Source organism: Grampus griseus (assembly GCF_964374135.1).
Source record: "Grampus griseus genome assembly, chromosome: 17".
NCBI lineage: Eukaryota > Metazoa > Chordata > Mammalia > Artiodactyla > Delphinidae > Grampus > Grampus griseus.
In genome coordinates, this window is record NC_139011.1 from 65,718,919 (window position 1) to 65,739,637 (window position 20,719).

The 20,719-nt window shown below is 38.4% G+C and overlaps 1 protein-coding gene across 10 annotated transcripts in view; it reads left to right on the plus strand.

Moving 5' to 3' along the window:
- Positions 1-20,719, plus strand: part of EYA1 (EYA transcriptional coactivator and phosphatase 1) — a 329,500-nt gene that overhangs the window by 211,267 nt on the left and 97,514 nt on the right. For 8 of the 10 annotated variants that reach the window (XM_082674945.1, XM_082674946.1, XM_082674939.1 and 5 more), the window contains one exon: positions 3,613-3,750. In XM_082674945.1, the coding sequence (XP_082531071.1) occupies positions 3,613-3,750 (138 nt within the window). The remainder of the gene's footprint in view (positions 1-3,612; positions 3,751-20,719) is intronic. The other 2 variants (XM_082674943.1, XM_082674944.1) reach the window with 1 other exon arrangement.

The following is a 20,719-nucleotide window of genomic DNA, read 5'->3' on the forward strand; positions in this document are numbered from 1 at the left end:
CTGGAATCCAAAGTATTTTGGTGCATATTTCTGATAAAACTTCTGTGAATGGAGTCTTTTGGGGTGAAGATTCATTTCCTATTTATCAGATGCTGAGCTATGATTAGAGAAGTACAAGCAGAGTTCAACAAACCCTGGCTCTAAACTTGCGGGGGGGTAGTAGACTCAAATTTCAGCATTATCAACCATTAGGAAAAGTGATCTATATCATGGCTTGGGCTGCACTTTAAAGAGGCCAATCAGGAAACATTTAAAGCTCACATCCCTATTTGTTCCTTCCCACCTGGAGATTATCTTTATCTTAGTGTAATTTAACTCAATTGTTACAGGGTCAATACCTGTAAATTAAAAATAAATCCAGCCAAACCTCAAAGTTTAATTTTTTAAAAGCTTAGGATTCCAGAATACCTTCACTTCCATTGAATGGTAGCTGTAATTTTAAACAAACTGCAACTTGTTGGAAGAGAAACATATGGATTATTGGCATTTTATTTTTATTTATTTTTTTTTTTTGTGGTACGCGGGCCTCTCACTGTTCTGGCCTCTCCCGTATGCAGAGCACAGGCTCCAGAGGCGCAGGCTCCGCGGCACGTGGGATCTTCCCGGACCGGGGCACGAACCCGCATCCCCTGCATCGGCAGGCGGACTCTCAACCACTGCGCCACCAGGGAAGCCCTGGCATTTTATTAAGAAATAAATAAAACTTAGTGATCCAGAAAAAAATACATGAAAGTTTGGAAGCAAGACTGATAGAAAAAACTGGTGGAGTATTTTGTGATCAATATTCTAATTATGCTTCTGCTGCTATCGTTATTTCATAATAATCTTTTCTCAGTCTGAAAGAAATGATGTTCTTCTTTAAGCATTTCATTAATCATTAGAAGGTAAATTATTTTTTGCTTTTTTGTTCTGTCTTTACCCCAAATTGGCCATATATATAAATTTCTTATAAAATATATAGAAATTAAAATCTAAATTATGTATGACTTCAACATTCATAGTTTTATTTTAAAAAGATCACAACTGAATGTGATCTAGGGAGGCGTTTTTCAACCAGACTTTAAAAACAGCCATAAAATGGACTTTCTAGAATTATCTTTCATTTCCATGACTTTTAGTCATTTCTCAAAATAACGTTAAATATAGATTAAATTTGTCTGTAATTTACTTTTAAACTATTCTTATGCTAAAAGAGGGAAAAGAGTCTATGGTTTGAATTGTGTAACTTCAATTCTATAATGTGAGTTAAGGCAGTCCCCAATTTATATCCTCAAAATTTATTTGTAAGCTGATTATTTGAAGTAGAAATGTATTTTCCAGTACAAGCAATACTCAAGTACTGTAGACCTATCAGTGCTGCCGGGGGAAGGTACCATTCCTGTTACCGCCTTGGCTGCCACTCACACAACTCTCTTGTTTTTCTTTCTCTTCCCCATTCAGTCATGGAAGGGCCCTTTGCCAATTTCTGGGCTGCGGGGTAAGGACTTCTCTAGTTCTGAACCATCAACAGATGGCCCTGTTGTCTGAAATAGTTGTTCCAGTAGAGTGAGATGAGCAGAGGTTCGGAGGTTAGGCTCAGAACTAGTAGGATGAAGATGGGGATTTTCATGTGGTAGGTGGGGATAGGGGAGGTGGTGAGAGTGAGTCTCAGTGTAGAGGGCTTTGATCCCAGGACCTTCCATGCTTATAAATCTCCTGGGAATAATTCTCAGTCCTTAGTATTTTTCTGATCACCTCCTTTCTTCTCTTTTCGTACCTTGAGGACAAGGAGATGCCCCAGTGCTTCTGACCAGCCATTCTCTTTTTCTTGGGCGAGTGCATGGAAAAATATGGCAGCCTTCTCCCTATTGCTTGCTCTGAAGGAAGAGCACATCGTTTAGGGGTTTTAACTGCTGATAGTTAAGGTCCTGATAGTTCTAGAAGACTTTCTCCAAGGACTTGTGTCCCCTGACTTTTCACCTAGACCCAATAAGAAAAGATAGGCAAATCTTTTCATAGTAAGAGCAAGGGGTCCACGAGGAGGAAGAGGTCGTGCCATTCTTCACTGGATCTGCGTGGAGTCAACCAGTGAGATGAGTTTGACAGCTTGTGGATAGAAGCTATGGACACAGGTGTGGCTATGGGTGTTTTCTACCTCTTCCTGCTTTTCCTTACCTGTTCTTATCACAAAGATTCCCATCCTGAGCCTCCAGGCTAAAAACAGAGGTGGCACAGGTGAAGACTGAAAGCAGATCATTATAGCATCAAATGGAGAGAGAAGGGGGAAAATCTCTATTGTGACACCCTGAAAAGGAAGGGAGTTTTCTAGAGCCATCTAACCACCTGTCTTGGGCACTTGTTTTTCCAGGGACCATTTATAAGTTTGGGTTATTCATTGGTTTGGGATTGCCTGTACAGGGAAAGTCACATTTTTAAAAAATGCTAAGGTTGTGTTAAGACTGAAATGTAAGGCCATTATGAGGTTACTTAGAGATACTTCAGGAATTAGAGTAGGCTCTCTTCGCCAAGAGTCAGATTCTTCCACTGCCTTAGGAAAGTTACCTAACTTCATTCTACTGATGAAATTCCCCTAAAATGGAAATAAACAGTGAGACTACTGTGTATTCTAGATCCCAAAGATATTATTTATCTTAAGTGAAAAGTAAAATTATTCCAAAATGTGAATTCCCTTGGCAGAAATTTTCATCCCCTCCCTCTGTGGGAATTAAGGACAGTTGTTAACTTTCATGAGTGTCTTTAATTATGATCCAGGGCTGAGCCCTGTACAACGATACCGCCAAACCCAAGTCCCGAAATTAGGATGTCAGCTTGGCACTTTGGGAAGTGTTGCGGGGCCACAAATACACTATTTTTACATTATGTGATGAAAAGAAAGTGTACTTTATGTTACACTTAAAACAATTATATTTGAATAAAAACCTGAAACTATAAGGGACAGAAGGAGAACTACTTGTCAATTTCTCTGTGCTGTTTATAAAGCACTGTGCTGTTCTATAGGATTGAGTTCTTCTTCTTCTTCTCTTGTGCTTACTGCCTGTAGGATCTGGATATCTGGGAGAAGGCTTCCCCCTGTGTTGCTTAGTTCTATGCCCAATATTGCTACCTCTGACCTCAAACTGTGATGTGTACTAAAATCAGCTTTGTGGTAGAAAGAGTAAAGAAAAAAAATGTTTTTAATGTTATGAGGCTAGAGACTCTAATTAATCACTTTTTAGAAAAAATATTTTGATTCTGATGTTAATGCAACAACATTTAGAATAATGTTCAAGTTTAATTATGGCCATTTCTGGACTGTAAAGATGATCTTAAACTCTTGTAAAGCAATACAACTAATTATAGAAATGATATCACTGGAGTTAAATTTTATAGAAAATGGAATTCAGGAAAACAAAAGAAAAGAATAGTGCAGATACGCATTGAAATCTGTAATAATCCTGGTTTTATTCTTTTTAATTGAAGTTACAGTGAAGGGTATTTCACTCTATGGCCTTGGTTATTGAGATAACACTGCGGGGGGGAAGCGTTTGTAATTGGATAGTTGTGGGAGTGTTTTTGTATATGGACCAGCTTTTGAAAATGAACAGATAGATAAGCTATCACTAACTGATTTAGGTGCATTGTGGGCAGGCATCAAGACTGAAGGTGGATTGTCACAGTCTCAGTCACCTGGACAGACAGGATTTCTCAGCTACGGTACAAGCTTTGGGACCCCTCAACCTGGACAGGCACCGTACAGCTACCAGATGCAAGGTCTGTATACACACTGGCATTGCTCTTTTCATTAATCCTGTGGGACAATAATTGCTTTCTAAAGTGGCACCTGATATTCTGTGTAAGTAGCGGATGATGGTGAAAGTGGGCTGGGCTTGGAGGCAAGATACCTGGTTCTAGTCTGGTTCTTTACTTCCCTGCTCTCCAGGCCTAAATTTCCATATTTATAACATCCAGGGGTTAGACTGGATGATCACTCAGGTTCTTTTACAAAAAGCTCTAAAATTCTTTGTGTCATTGAAGTTTTCTGCCTTTGCTTCTATCAACTAAAAAAAGAGTGAAAAAAAAAAAAAGCAAAGTCAAGGATGTAAGAGGTTGTAGTATGATACATGCTAAAAACCCTGGCACTTGGTGTCGCCAATCAACCTGTCTCAAAGGGGTATGTTTTCTTCATTTTCATTATCACGGCTCTGGAAATAGAGCATGTGATAGGTGTTGACCAAATGATCTGCCAAAGACCAGGAGATCAAATTGACAGCCACTAAATGCATCTACAAGCTATTGCTTCCAACCACGCATCCCTGGGTTCTGATTTTTCAAACTATAGACAAAACATAATGTAAGTGCAAGTCACATGGATGACAGCTGAAAGCTTACAGTTGTCAGAGCTGTTTCAAGAGTAGGCATTACTGTAATTAGCAGATTATTATCATGCAGATGTGTTTAAAACACTTGAAAATTGTTCTCACCTAATTTAAACATTCTCCTAATATTTTGTTTTTACTGCTAATCAGTTTAACGAATGATATGCATCCTTTCAATAGTGCCAAGCTATAGTAGATTTAAATACCTGCTATTTTTAAAAAAATTATTTGTTTATTTATTGAAGTGTAGTTGATATACAATATTACATAAGTTAGAGAAGTACAACATAATGATTCACAATTTTTAAAGGTTATATTTCGTTTATAGTTACTACAAAATACTGGCTATATTCCCTGTGTTGTATAATACATACTTGTAGCTCATTTATTTTATACATAACAGTTTGTACCCCTCAATCCCCTCCCCCTATCTTGTCCCTCCCCGCTTTCCTCTCCCCACTGGTAACCACTAGTTTGTTCTCTGTATCTGTGAGTCTGTTTCTTTTGTGTTATAGTCACTAATTTGTTTTATTTTTTGGATTCCACATATAAGTGATATGATACAGTATTTGTCCACCTTTGTCTGACATTTTTCACTTAGCATAATACCCTCCAAGTCCATCCTTGTTGCTGCAAATAGCAAAATTTCTTTCTTTTCTTATGGCTGAGTAGTATTCCATTGTGTGTGTGTGTATACCACATCTTTATCCATTCATCCGCTGGTAGACTTAGCAACCTGCTCTTTTAAGTAACAGCTATGTTATAGACATCTTTTCACATCAATAAAATCTATTTTATGGCATCATTTTAATGGCTGCATGGTTTCACAAATATATCTTATTTAACTAACCCCCCTATTATTGGACATCTGGAGCAATGCCACGAATATCTTAAGTGCATGCTTAATTATTTCCTTTGAGTAAACTTAAGTGTGGAATTGCTAGGTAAACTGTTTTCAACTCTTTTAAGGATTTGTTATATATTTCCACAAGGAAGGGCTGTGAATTAGCGTGAACACGTTAAATATTTTACTTTAAAAAAAAATTGTCATTTTGGAAGATCCGAGATTTTATTGTTGTTTTCATGTGTATTTTTAGAAAATTGAGCTGATAAACCAGTTTTTCTTTTCTTGCATGGTGGTGTTTGTCTTTTCTTATTATTTCTTATATTACGTCTCTTAAACTTTAGTAATGTTTTATAGATGTATTTCCGGTTTATCATTTTTAAGAGCTTTTTTTCCTGCACGGGAAGCTAAAATTTTGTGGGACCAGATTCATTAATCCTTTCATACTTGGTTTTGCCTTTGGTATAAAAAGGCGTGGATTGTAAAGTTTTGATATATTTGATGGCTACAAAATTAAAATTACCTTATGACAGATAGCATTTAGTGTTAGAAGGATATTACTCATGTGCTTGATTCCAAAACTTGAAAGCTGCTCTTGGAAAAGAGCTATGTTTCTCCACATGCTGAATATCAGTTAAGTAAAGGGATAGAAAGAACAAACATCGATGAGACTTCATTAAAGAATCGAATAGTCTTAGGCTTTGGTAATGAAACGGATCATAAGGCAAGCAAAGTCTGTTCGCTCGTAAATCTTTCATTGGTGTCAAGGAGAGAGACAGTAGACAAACAGACAAATACATTATGCAATTGCAGAGTCTTAGGAGAGTTATGGGGAAAAAAATCTGGCACTGTGGTCGGTTCCGTTCTACTCTGGGCATCCAGTCTCTTTAAGGAGAAGTGGATCCTAAAGGTCAGAATGAAACAGGTGAAGCGCCTTCCGGAGAGGAGAGGTAACTACATGTGTGATTCCTGGGCTTGAGCCCATGTGCGGCCCTTTGGGTACCATCCACAATGGGCTGAGTACAGAAATTGCGAGTTAAGTGTTTAGAAACTTTCATGGTACGTCCGTAGTAAATCTTATGGTGGTGAAATCAGACATGCACTCTGTGTCTTTTCTTTTTTCATCTCATTCTTTTAGTCATACATAACTATTATATTTTGCTAAATTGTCAGCCTGGGAAGGATTAGGAGAAGAGAAGCGTGCTGTGGGTCTCAGAGAGTTCGAGAAATATTGCCCTTGACTTAGCTTTATCTTTCTGTCCTCGCAGATCCAAAGCTTATGTGGCAAGAAAGTTCCTAAGAGGACTAACTAGCTGTCAGAGTTGTAAGCATAGCGTCAGTGTAGAGAGCAGAGTGGACATGAAAGAGGAGAAAAGAACGTTAATTTGGAGGTGGAAAAAAGTATATTTTAAAGCAAAAATAAGGACATGTGTAGCACCAAATATAGCATTGCTTTTCTAGTTATAGGTTTCATTGCATCTGGGATGTTGCATTACAACTATCTGTGTTTTTAGGCGTCCCCTGGTTGAATGGCCTTTCCAGTGGGATTTTAGAGCCCTTTTTCCATGACTGAGGTATTATTTCATAGGGATATTTCTATAACGGCACCTCACTCATTTTCAGAATAATCTAAAATATGACTTTCACACACCAAGCCAAAGAATAATATGCTATTAACTTGAAAGTTGCCAGTCTGATGATGGATAATGATATGTAATATGCTATAAACTCCTATGGTCAAATGTGGATAAATAAGTAAACTCTGATTAATATGTATTTCTTAAATATTAAGTGCATTGTAGAAAATGAAGTGGATGAAATGATTTTATGTGCCCAGTCATGGGAGTCTATAGACCTTTGTCTTTTCAATACTTCTTTTTAATATAAAACTTTCTATAATGTCTGAAATTATTGTCAAAATTCTCTAAATTCTATTATCCTTAATGAATAACAGTGATTTTTGCTTGTATCAATCTTATATCTGTTAAAAGATCTTAGAATCTTGGATGACAGTATATGTTTTTTAGTGATTTGGGAGTGTTTTACCTAGTACTTTCTCCAATATCCTTTGAACTTTTAAATATATACCTTTTAAATATAAGGTATGATGATGAGTTATTCAGAGATTTAGTTACTAAGATTTCATAATGTTAGGATTTCACGATACTAGAAGGAATATTCTAGTAACCCAGATGACTCAGTGAGTGTTATGCTGATTCACTTCAGGAAAATTTTTGATGATCACCTGTTTGGTTCTGTGAGATTTAGAAGGTTGGACTTAAAGGTACAGTGAAATCTTGCACTGTGGCTAACAGCGTAAATTCTAGAGTCAGGCTGCCTGTGCAACAGCCCTGCCCTTACTCTCCGTGGGACTTCAGCATGGGGCTTGACGTCTCATGTCTCCATTTCTTCGTCTCAAATGTGGGGATAATATTATCTGTTCCCACAGTAGCATTGTGAGGTTTCATTGAGATTATCCGTGTATATCACTGACCAACATCTGGCACGTAGTCCGCATTCAAAGGCTTATTTTTCTTTACTGTGTTCATTGTGGCAGTGATGTGGTAGTGGTGGGGGAGGGGTGATTATTATTATTATTGTTATCATCATCATCATCATCATCATCATAATCCAGGCTTCTGAAATAGTTCCAGATTAGGAAGCATTACCTAAATTCTCCTTCTCTCCCCTTCCCCAGGAGGAAAAAAAATTCTCTCTATATGAAATAAATATAAAAAATTTAATATGTATACTATTATATATGTGTCTGTACACATATATATGTATATATATATAACCAGCAAAGAGAGCTCCAAGAACCCAGTAACCAAACAGGCGTAGCAAAGAAAGAGCCAGATCTAACTCATGTGCTGGCAAGGAAGGAGAATCACTATCAGAAGGGTCAGGCTTTGTGTACACGATACAAACGTACAGAAGAAACAAGAGAGAACAGCCGAGAACGTGAAGAAGAAAATCAGAAGAGAGAAATGGCTGTGTTGGCAGCAGCGGTGGTGGGCGCTGGAAAGCAGGAGCAGTGGGTAACACAGAAGGGCCACACGGACAAAGAAAGAAACTCAGCTCTGCAGTGATGGGAAAGAAAGCGGCATCAACCAGGTCCTTACGCCCCAGGAATCCCTGCAGCCACAGTGCGACTTGAATGCGAGGAACTGGTGGGGAAAAGGGAGGTAATAGCCGTGTAAACACCAAATTATTTAGTTCGGAAACCAAGATTAGGGAGGAAGATGGGAACGTGACAAGCTATGCTCTATCGAGATGGAAAACTCTGCTGCCCATAACACAAAAAAACAGCTACTGTTTATCATATGCACTTATCATATGCCCAGCACTTTTCTAATTACCTTACATATATTATTTCATCCCTGCAACGACCCTGAACAATGGCTTTGAAGGTTAAGAATCTGAAAATGCTGATGAATACATCAAAATGGAGAATGGTTTAGAACTGTCAGACCCTGCCCTGTTTTCTATACGCTTAAATGACCGCACCTATAGGGGAGGCACTTACAGAAAACGACAAAAACAACGAAATGTAGTTGCCTGTAGTATGTTTCCTGAAGGGTGGATTTGCTCTTTTGGGAACTGAGATACTGCATTACACGGCTAGCTATGTAAGTAGTAAAAAAAAAAAAAACCAGCTCGTGAAGCTTAGAAAACTTTTTTTAGAGAGCTCATTTCCGAGCACTGTCTGTGTTTTAACATTTTCATGGCACTTAAGGAAAAGATCGAACTGGTAATTTGTGGGCATTTTGGCACTGCCTTATCTTGTGAACTAGGCCAGCTTTGGTGCCCTCGTTTAGTCCAGGTGAACCTTCTGGATCCTTCCAGCTCCAATGTTCAACACTCATGTCCGTGGCAGGCTTCAGTGAATCTGGCGCATGCCGCTTTAAGGCAAACAAGGATCAGAGTTTTAAATGCACTAGTTTTTAAATGCACTAATACTAAAAGCCCACAGAGTAAAACCTCAGGGACTGGAAAATCTGATTGCTTTTACCTTTGCTGCAAGATTCTGGAAAATTCTATCTCTGCTTTTATTGGATCTCTTTTGTACATCCAGTGAAAGATTAGAAACTTAAGTTTAACAGAGAAAGACAAGATGTTTCTGTTCGTGGACAACTGTAGAGTTCACCCTGAGGAAGTGAAATCCTTGCTGGTAGTTTTTGACATCTGCCTGCTCCCCAGGGTCAGCTTCAGTGTTTCTGGAAGAAGTTTTGGATGGTGTGAGATTTTTCTTCACACGCCATTGACAAACATGCAAATGAGTGAGTTGAATGAGGGAGTGTGGACGGACAGAGGGTGCCTGGAGACCCCTGGGTCAACCGTGCAGATCCTGTAGATAGTGTTTTCAATGCTGCCAATCAAAGGGCACTGACAACAGGAATGAAGGGGGGGGCGTGTGAGTTTATGTGTATGTCTGTGTGTGTGCACACGTGCGTGCGTACATGTACCAAGGGCAAGAAACTTAGGAGAAACTGCTTTAGCCTATGATTCACTGACCCGTTTCACAGAATATCTGCTAAGCTTGTCATAAGCAAATTTTATTCTCCTTTTATGTAAAAGAGGCATCTGACTTGAAATCAAGCTTTTAGTTATAATTTCTTAAAAACACAAGTTCCAGACCTATTGCTGGCATCCCCATTCATTCATTTACCCACCCCCCGCCCCCGTCCTGTACACTATAGACTTAAGAGTACCATCAACCACAGAAAACAAGAAACTGTTCAAAATTTTGAGGCTGAGTCATAGGAAGAAAATGACATTTTGTTTAGCAATCTGTTTGAGATAAGGAAGTGCAAACAATTTTCACACGAAAAGTAATTCAGGTTAAGTCTGGTCTCTTAACTGGTTAAGCTTCAGCTTTGAGGCAAACCCAGGTTTCCCTAATAACTTAGTTCTATTGATCGACAGTTGCAGGGGGTGACCATCTCTTCTCATATTTTCATTTTATTTGGTAGTATGTCTGAAATATACAAATGGTTTGCTGGGAGTGGAGAGGTCTGTTTCACAATAGCAGTTGGAAGTTAAGATTCATAAGAACTCTAGTTCTCTTCATTTGGGGAAACGAATTTGGAATTTAGCATCGTAAAATCCTTCGTTACTTTATTATCGTAGTTTGTTCAAAGCAGTCTTCCCCTGTGTTCACACTAGTAGGGGGAGCTGGATGGAGACATCACAGAATCGCGGTGGTTGTGTGGAATGCCTTTCTGAGTGTTTTAGTGCCCCAGAGAAGCAGTGAGGTGGGGACATTCCTGTCATTCTGCAGCAAGAAGGTGTCAGGATTTGCCACGATAGATGGGAGGGACTACACAGATGCGCATGCCCGAAACCCACAGGGCTCTGGAAACCCCGCTTGGTTTATTTTCCTTTCGGTTTTATTGCTCTCTTTTAGAGGAGAAAATCACACGAATTCTAACTCCGTCTTTGTATATAATGTTGTTTGCTCTGTTAGAGAGATTGGAGTTCCAACCAGTGAGGAGAGACAAAAAACAAGGACAGGGGTTTGTTAATGGGACGCTGAAGGGTGACAGCTCCACAGTTCTCTGCACCTCGCCGATCTGGGGCTCGTTATGAAGCGGGAACCGTCCAATAATAATCTAATAAGGACAAACACCCCGACTTCCGTTGGTCTGCCTGTCTATAGCTTTTCAAATATATAGTTGAAGTCTTTCAGTTTATTAGTTTTTTAGAACCTCAAAACTGCTTACCAAAATGTACTGTTAAAGTTTTTTCATTATCTATAGAAATGGTATTTTTCCTAACTTCAAATATATGGTTTTAAGAAAATATTTATTAAGCCTTTTTAATAATCTGCTCTGATAAAGCCTTCGAGATGTGCACTTTCTGGCATAAAATGACAGATGAGAGTTACAATTGGAGAAAAGCTATTGCAGCTTGCACCGATGTTCACAATTTCTCTTAATTGCTTTGCCATTCTACTCACATTTATATTTTAGTTTGTGGCATTTTTTGCATTCTAGAATTTTTTTTTGGCTTAAGTTGATTTTTTAACAGTAATATTTTGTTTCAGTTCTTTTGGCATCTTTTGTTATTTCAAATGACAAGTGTTGAAAATTGTATGGAGATCTTTTGAAATCCAGTAATAGCGATAATTAATCAGAGATCAATACCCAAATTATTGTCGGTATGAATTGGTTTTTAGTAAAATATAGAGAAATAGATGAAGAAAGATAAATAACAAGGTTTTGTAGTCTTTATTACCCTAGTTACAAATTGTCTTTGAAATAGAAAAAACTATTACTGAGATAAAAAGGAAAACTTGGTCATTTAAAAGCCTTCTTGTAAGAAAAGGGGAAAACTTTGGTTTTAAAGAGCCCATCTGGCCTTCAGAAGCTTTTCCGCAGGGAGCTCCACTGACTTCTGCCACATAGATTGTGCCCGATGATGGACATAGCCCATGGCAAAGAGGCCAGGGAAGGAAAGCAAATGGACTTCTGTGAAAATACACGAGGGACGGATAGCATCCTGCTTGCCGAGTAAGTGCTAGAAAATGCTCTAAAACATGGGAAATACAGACAGGCCCCAGCAGGTTCCAGCATTCTTATGTTGGCTGGGATTCTGGGTTTTAATGTGAGTCCTTGTTCTCTGTTCAGTAGACCTTTGACCTACATGTTACCCTTTTTTTTTTTTTTTTTTTTAAGTTATAGCTGGGCAGTGTTCTCCAGGTTAAGTCACACACAAAACTTTGACTTGATATTTTAAATCATGTTATAAATCAACATAGGCTGGGTTCTTCTTCACTATGAAACAGTAGTAAGGATTTATTAATAAAGGTTTGGAGGGGTTGGTTTATTTTTAAACTACAATCGCTTAGCATCTATAGAACTGGGTGGCCACACAGGGTCTTCTAGCAAGACTGTTTCTTGTTTGTTACGGTTGGTTGACGAGACCACCACCTTTTCCCTATAGCAACCCCTGATGGTGACAAGAAGAAAGCCAATATTTCTGATCACTATCCTTGGATGACTATATAATTTACTTTTAAAATTATGTACCAGCCTCAAAAGAGTTACAATGAAGAAGTCTTTTAGAAATGAGATCATTATTTACGAAATTTCTCAGATGCCCTTGTCTCTACCCTTTGTGTGTCTGTGATGTTTGTCCAGCGAAAAATTAATACCACTTTTCTGTCCTCCCCACCCCTTTCCCTTTTGGTAACCATAAATTTGTCTTCTATGTCTGTGAGTCTGTTTCTGTTTTGTAAGTAAGTTCACTTGTATCATATTTTAGATTCCACATATAGGTGATTAGCAGATACAAACTACTATATATAAAATAGGTAAACAGCAAGGACCTACTGTATAACACAGGAAACTATATTCCATATCTTGTAATAACCTATAATGGAAAAGAATATGAAAAAGAATATATATATGTGTGTAAGTGAATCACTTTGCTGTATACCAGAAACTAACCCAACATTGTAAGTCAACTCTACTTCAATAATAAAAAATTGAAGTTAAATTAAAAATATGACTTTTTACAATATATAATTCACTTTCAACATCGCTGAATCAGAGCATCTGAAGGGTGCGTTTTGTGTGGTAGAATGGTAAATGGTGGCCTGGAAGTGGAGATAATGGCCAGTCCCTAACTCAGAGTCCTTGGGCCAGGAAATCACCATTCTCTCTCTGACAAAGATCCTACCTCACATACTGATGTGGGAAATAACCTGAGACAATGGATGTGGAAATACTGAAATATAAATGGACTGTAAAATCATAGGATGTTATTGCGTTCTAAATTTGAGATTTTTCATCTGTAAGCAAGGCTCTTATTTTCATTCATGTACCCATGAAATACCAATATCTGAGCTAGATCAGTGCTATTTTATGAGCTGTTCAAAATTCATGATGCTTAATTAATGTAATATTTTATTTGATTTAAAACCCTGCTGGATTTTCTTTCCGGAAATTCAGACATATTTTAAATCCTTCCAGAAGGTGCTTCTAAGTCCTGTATTTAATATCTTCATGTAATTTACATCTAAAGTAGTGATTATAATCTAATTTTTTGTGTGTGTGTGTGATACGCGGGCCTCTCACTGCTGTGGCATCTCCCACTGAGGAGCACAGGCTCCGGACGTGCAGGCTCAGCAGCCATGGCTCACGGGCCCAGCCGCTCCGCGGCATGTGGGATCTTCCCCGACCGGGGCAAGAACCCGTGTCCCCTGCATCGGCAGGCGGACTGTCAACCACTGCGACCCCAGGGAAGCCCCTATAATCTAATTTTTAAAGCTAGGCCTTCATATATCATCCAGTTTAAAAGAAACCAGTAAAGTGTGTGTCCTTTAGATAAAATCTGAGAAATAAACAATTATTATTTGGTTATTTTTCCTTTCCCCACTGTCTTTTTCATTGCCAAACACATAAGGAAGTTGAGAGATGGGCCTTCAAATCGCTCTTCCAAACAGCCTTCTGCCATCATTACCAGACACACACACACACACACACACACACACACACACACATTCACACACACAATTGTGGAAAGATTTCCTCTTGTTACTACACCTGCTTCTTTATGACAGTCGTATTCTCACTGGACCCTGTTGTCATTACCATCCTGGATTGAAACTCAAGTACCAGTTCTGTCTCCTACTGGAGCCTACACGAAACCCTTCAAAGTCAGACGTGGTTTCTCCTTGTCCATGTGAGACAGGTGAATAAGTAAAACACATGAATTTAAGGAACTTATGGTGAGGATAAAAGCAAGGCCAATGAAGGCTGTTCTGAGAACAATGGTATCAATTATTAGTGAGCTCGAGTTCCCAGAAGGTAAAATCAGTGCAGAGAAGAACAGTCAGGGAAAGCTTATTGGGAAGATAGGACCTTAGCCAGATCATGAAGGATGGGAAATGGGGATTGATGGAGAGAAGCATTAAATAAGAGGGGCAAGAATGAATAAGATGAGTTTTCAGGATAGCGGGGACCCCATCCTGAATTCATGTAGTGAGCTGTGGACAGGCAAGCCTTGGAAAGTAGCTTGGTGAGCATATTCCTCTCCTGGGCACCTCCATCCCCACCTCTCCACCCCAAACGCTAACCCACCCCCATCTCCAGGTCCAGTCATATAAACAAAAATATCTTTACATTTATAACACCTCCTCCAGTCCTTAAAAGGAAAATCAGAATCATAACATTTCCCACGTCCCAATATGCTAATATTGGTATGATCAATATTCAGATTCCTGGGTTTTTCTGGTAAAGAATGTCATTTTGCTGAACTGTTATCCTTTTCTTAAATGATCAAGAAACTTCTGTCACCTACCTTTAGTCTCTTTCCCTACTTCCCTATAAACCTTTCACTCTCACATCTTCTCCTTTGGATAGTTTATACTCACTGTGTACCAGGAACACGCTCCTTGACATTTTCTGTGTATTTTCTGTGTATTGTCCTTCTCAGTCTAATCAGATGTTTTCATTTCATTGACTGAGCAGCTCCATGTCAGAACTCGTGGTGCTCATGTACATAACACAAGCTAATGTTTCTTGGTGGTACTTTCATGAGATTGTGTGTTTTTAAACTTTCCTCAAAGGATAGACTCACGACACCCGCTTCTTTTGGTCCACAACACCCTCTAGAGTAGTAAGTGTGCCAATTAGATGTAGCCGGTAGTTGCTGTGGACTGAACTAACTTGGAAAGGTTTTTTTTCTTCATAGTATAACCTATATAATCTTCCCATTCAGAATATAAAAATTTTCAACTTTAAAAAGAAGACAATAGAATGAAAAATAATTTTGTCTCCTAGAGAAGTTCTGAAAGGAAAGATTTTTCCAGTGTTCTAGTCTGGAAATGAGTGTCTCCCCTCCATGCCAGAAAAGAAGGATGGCTATGATTTTTCACAATAGTAAACTATTTAAACAGATAAGATTTCCTTTTCACTAGTGGGGGAGAAAGTATCACCACTGCCACCCTGCTTGGAAGGTAACTTAATTCCAAACTCTACCAAGAATACTATTGGGCGTTATTGGAGCTCCATTTGAACCAATCTCTGCCAAACTCCTTGAGTGAGAAATAATGGATTCGAAATGGGAATTCTTTCTACTTTGGGGAATTTTCATGATTTGTTACATAAAATGTAAAACAATTTATCATAGAATATTTCTGTTCTCTTTACCTAGAGGTGACTTTTCATGTAAAATCTTTTGGATCTAGGAAGGAAAATACTTCTATATTATTTTGATAAATGAATTCTCAATACTAAGCCTAATTCTGTGACCTAACGTTGTAAGTGAAGACTCTTGTGAATCGAACAGAAACTGTCAAGAGGATGGATCTTAATGGAAGAAGGAGGTCTGTTTTTCCTGGTCATGTCCTGCCCTTTCTCCCCTGTAGCATACATGCTTAAGTCTGGTACGTGGTGGCCTTCTACACAAATGTGCCTCGTCTCCCAGGCCTGTGTAGAGTAGGAAGTGCGTTTAGTAGCTACACACGGACGCTTTCTTAGGAGCAGTGTCATTGCTATTTTGCCTTTGTGGTGTTCTAAGCTTCGGTGAAATTCACCTGGTAATACTGGCACGCAATCTGCATCAGATCAGCTATCAGACCCTTTACTCCCTATGAGCTTTGTTTAGCCCAGCTCAAGGGCCACAAATACCCAAAACAGTCCCTGAGACGCTTCCATTCTTTAAATTCCTGGTGAGTGTGATTACTTTCTTAGTGTAAAAACAAAACTTATACTAGCGGGGGTTTTTGAAGCAGTTGCTGAAACACCAGTTGAATTGGTACTAAAACATAGTGGCTAGAAATCAGGGACTTTAGGTGTTCAGTAACCCTGTGGATTTTCAGGTCACATCCTGCCCCTCCTGCCTCAGTAAGATGGTGATTTCTGTGTCTGAGGAAGGGCCCAGATTGGTGCCATTTAACAAACACCTCCTGGTGATTCCGTGGCAGATAGTTAGCCGTATGTTGAATATGTTGGTTAAAAAATATATATTAAAGGAAAAAGAACCCTTGTTACTTTGAGAGGCAATATACGGCGAACTTCAACCCTGGAGCCAGATGGCCTGGGATTGAACCCCAGGTCTGCCACACTGCTTGTCATCTTGGGCAGCTTCTTAATCTGTACAATGGGGTATAATAGTACCTTCCTGAGGGGTGGTTGTGAGAGCTCGTGAGTTGTAACATGTAAAATATTTGCTTGGCCTGGCTCGGAGTAAGCCCTTGATATGTTTTAAGTATGATTATTCTTGTCACTTCTATTTTGATTCTATGTTTGCTTCCTATGGTTTTTTGTTTGTTTGTTTTCATCCTTGTAGAATGATCCCTGGGAACACTTTAGTAAACTTCAGATCTTCCCATAAAGCAACAGAGAACAGGGTAAGAGGACATGAGAGAGCATCGTATAGACGCTAAAACCAGACGGAGCTATGTTTAATTTTACTTCCATGCCATGGAAGCTATATTACCCTAACCTAACCCTCTGGTTCCCTATAGTATCGAGTTATTTTGATAGATAAAGCATGTGAAAGATGAACTTATTCCTAACATATAGTAAGCATTCAATGCATGTTTTCCATTTTTATTGTTCATATATGTCATATATATAAAATATAAACATCACAGAGAAGGAGGAGACAGAAATTCAGTAACCCAGGCTTAGGAGGAAAGAGGAGAAGAGGATAAGTCAGGGAAGGTTTTTCTGAGGAAAGGAGTTTCTAGTCTGTGCTGAATTGGGAAGCTGATTAGAAGTTAGCCAGGATATAGTGGGAGTGGGGAGGGAGGGAGAGGTGCAAAGAGTAACCTTCAGAGAACCGCGTGTTGCTTCCCTTGTATGAGGCTGGAATGTGTATCTGGGTGGGTGAGGGCTGGGAGTTCCTGGGAAGAGATCAAAGAAATCTAAGAGAGAAACTACAGTCAGACCAAGTAGGGCCTAATAAATAAGCCCTGGTAAGGAGTTTGAATTTGATCCTGAGGCTAATAGGGGGCAGTTACTTTTTTAACAAGGGAGTGAGAAGATGAGATATGCACCTTAGAGAAAGTATTCTACTGCTGGTGTGGAGAATGAGCTGTAGGGGCCGGAAGATGGGCAGGAGACCAGGAAGCAGGCTGTTGAAGAAATCCAGTGCTGGTGGCCTGGACTAAAAGTTATCAGCTCTCTTTCCTAAGTCCTCCGTGGAGGCGGGTGGGGCAGCCCTGCAGATCTGATTCTGGGGTTAAAAATTAATACTGCCTGAGCCTGATTCTCCCGCATGTCCATCTCTGCCTGACGTAAGTTAGATCCTTGTGGAAGTCGCATTAAGTCTTGTAGGCCACTGGAGTGCTGTTAAACTCCTGCCTGTGAAATGGAATGGAATCTCAGTCTGCAGTCAGCCAGTAAATGAGTATAACTTATGTGGAATTCCAGCTAACGTACAGCCGTCGAAGTAGCGTGAAGTCTGGGGAGTCACTGGGGTACCGTTTAGAGTACTGAACAGTGATTTACTTGGTCAGACCCCAATGGCCTATATGTGCCATTATAGCTTCCATGGTCTTTTCTACTTTGTTCCAGGGAATAAGTTATGGAATAAAAACGTCCATTTTTAAAATATATTTTCTATATCTTAATTCATTTTCTTGGTGGATGGGGACTATTGAGGTCACTATTTATTGTTCAAAAATATGTAGTATAAACGAAAGTAGCAAGTCATAACCCAAAGTAATTTTTCCTATAAAATGTACATAATACAGTTTTCAAAAGTATTGATATTCACACTCTTACCCAGAATAAATTTGAATTTTTATAAGGAATTTTTTAAATGCTCATTATACGTTTGTGATATATAGGTATAGATATAGATTTAATGTTAATTGTTCACTGATATACAAATAATGAATGAGTCATATGCCCATGAAGTCCAGTGTTTAAAAAGAAAAAAAACAGAACTAATGTTAACCTGGTAAGTCCTAGAGGTCCAAGCCTGTATCTTCTGTCCTCATGTAATTATCACCACAAGCCCTACATTTAATACTTGCTTAATAAGTATGTGGTTGCCACGTGCAAATGATCATTAATATGAAAAGCTTGTCTGTTGTTGCCCCTGCGTTTGTGGTGAAACAAGTATTAGTTGTGTGAGAGCTCGCAGCTTATCTGTGATAGGTGTTCTGGGCACTTTGAACAACCGATGTTCTAAAATTTACAAATGAGGAAACCTCAAATATGAGCCTGTAATAACTACATTTAAAACTATCTTAGGAAATATTTTCCCCTCTTAATAAAAGTAACAAATCCTTGAGATTAGCTCAAGATGGCGGAGTAGAAGGACGTGCTGTCACCTCTTCTTACAAGAACACCGGAATCACAACTAACTGCTGAACAAAAAAGTACTGGAACCTACCAAAAAAGATACCCTACATCCAAAAATGACAAATCCTCTGATTGGGTTTTCAAAGTGTGTAGATGCTTGATAAATAAGTAGGAAAAGAATTTTAGATATGCAAAGAGATTAAGTCATATTTATCTAGTTTGGGAAAGTCAAAAGAGGGAAAAGATAAATACGGTGGAGAATTTTAGAAACGTTCACTGGACTGAACGGTAACGGTTCCGAACATTTGTGTGTCACTGTGGCTTGTTCATTATGTTTTCCAAAACATTACTTCATTTGATCTGTTTAAGAAGCCTATGAAATAGAGTTTCTACAGCTAGGGAAATTATTTCTTAGAGCAGTTAGGTGATTTGTCCAGAGTCCAAACAGCTCATAAGTAATGAACTGGAAACTCTATGTTTTCTGACTCTTTAGCCAGTACTTCACTGTTCAGTAGCACGTAAATAATTGGCATATATTAACTACCACATTGTACCTGAAGGCATCTGTGACTAGGCAGTTCGCATCGAAGATGTCCTCCTTAAACTGCCCACGCACTTACTGCCTAGACTGCTTATTTGCCATAAAATTTTAATTTAAAAAAATGGTTTTTCTGTTTACAGAAGTAACACAGTTCTGAGTGGAAAATTGAAAAATGTACATTGGCTCCCTGAGTATTATGTGACCATAGATTGCACCCCTCCATAGATTCTGAGATTTTTATGCTTTCTGGAAATACTTTATGCTTTAAAAATATTTCAAATGAGATCACAAAGAACATTTTTGTTGCTTTAGTTTTTATTTTAACAAATTAGTATGAAAAAATTTCCTGTGTCTTTAAACGTCATTATGATACTATTTCAACAGCTTCATAATATTCCATTTTCCAAATAACACCTATTAAGAACTTGGGGATGCTCTCTATGTTTTGTTACTAGAAATAACACTGAAGAATATCTTTACTAACTACGTCATTGTATAAATCCATATTTTCTTAGATAGCCTGGCAATAGAATTGCTGGGTTAAATGATACATAAAATGTCTTGATCATGACCAAATAGCCCAATAGCTTGTCTTATTTAAATTCCCATTTTGTTGTGTATGAATGCCATTTTTTACACGTTTGCAAGTCCCTGATCTTTTCAAAAATCTTTGCCAAAATGTTCATCAAAAATAGTGTATTATTAAAGGTACATGCACCCCTATGTTCATAGCAGTGCTATCACAATAGTCAAGACATGGAAACAACCTAAATGTCCATCAAGAGATGAATGGATAAAGAAGATGTGGTATATATATACAATGGAATACTACTCAGCCTTAAAAATAACAAAATAATGCCATTTGCAGCAACATGGATGGACCTAGAGATTATTATACTAGGTGAAGTAAGTCAGAGAAAAACAAATACTATATGATATCACTTATATGTGGAATCTAAAACATGACAGAAATGAACGTATCTAGGAAACAGAAAGATTCAAAGACATAGAGAACAGACTTGTGGTTGCCAAGGGGTTGGGGGGTAGGGGAGGGATGGAATGGGAGTTTGTGGTTAGCAGATGCAAACTATTACATATAGAATGGATAAACAAGGTCCTACTGTATAGCACAGGGAACTATATTAAATTTCCTGAGATAAACCATAATGGAAAAGAATATTAAAAAATGTATATGTATGTATAATTGGATCACTTTGCTGTACAGCAGAAATTAACACAACATTGTAAATCAACTATACTTCAAGAAGAAAATGGTGTGTTGTCACTTTGCGTGGTTAAACAGTAAGATAGTAAATCCATTGAAGGAGGGGACCAAGATTTGCTCTTTGGCTTGAATCCTGTACAACGCCTGCTGTATCTTTTGACACAGAGACATTCAACAAACAGGATGTTGCCTACACAGCACATGTAATACATAAAACACTGGTCATGTTCCTATTTGATCTTTGTTTTTATCAAATATGTCAAGTGCTTCCATTCATTCTTCTGTGAAATGAAATAACCAGCTTTTTCGGTGGCCATTCAAATGGCAAGTACAAGTTGGAAAGCATTCTGCATTTTTGGAAGTAGCATCATAGTTTTTGAGCTAGCAGGAACTTTAAAGATCATTCAATCTGATCCTGTTACTTTACAATAAGCGTATTTAATGTAAAGACATGAAAAATCCTGGTGTGTTTTACAAATTGAAATGGAA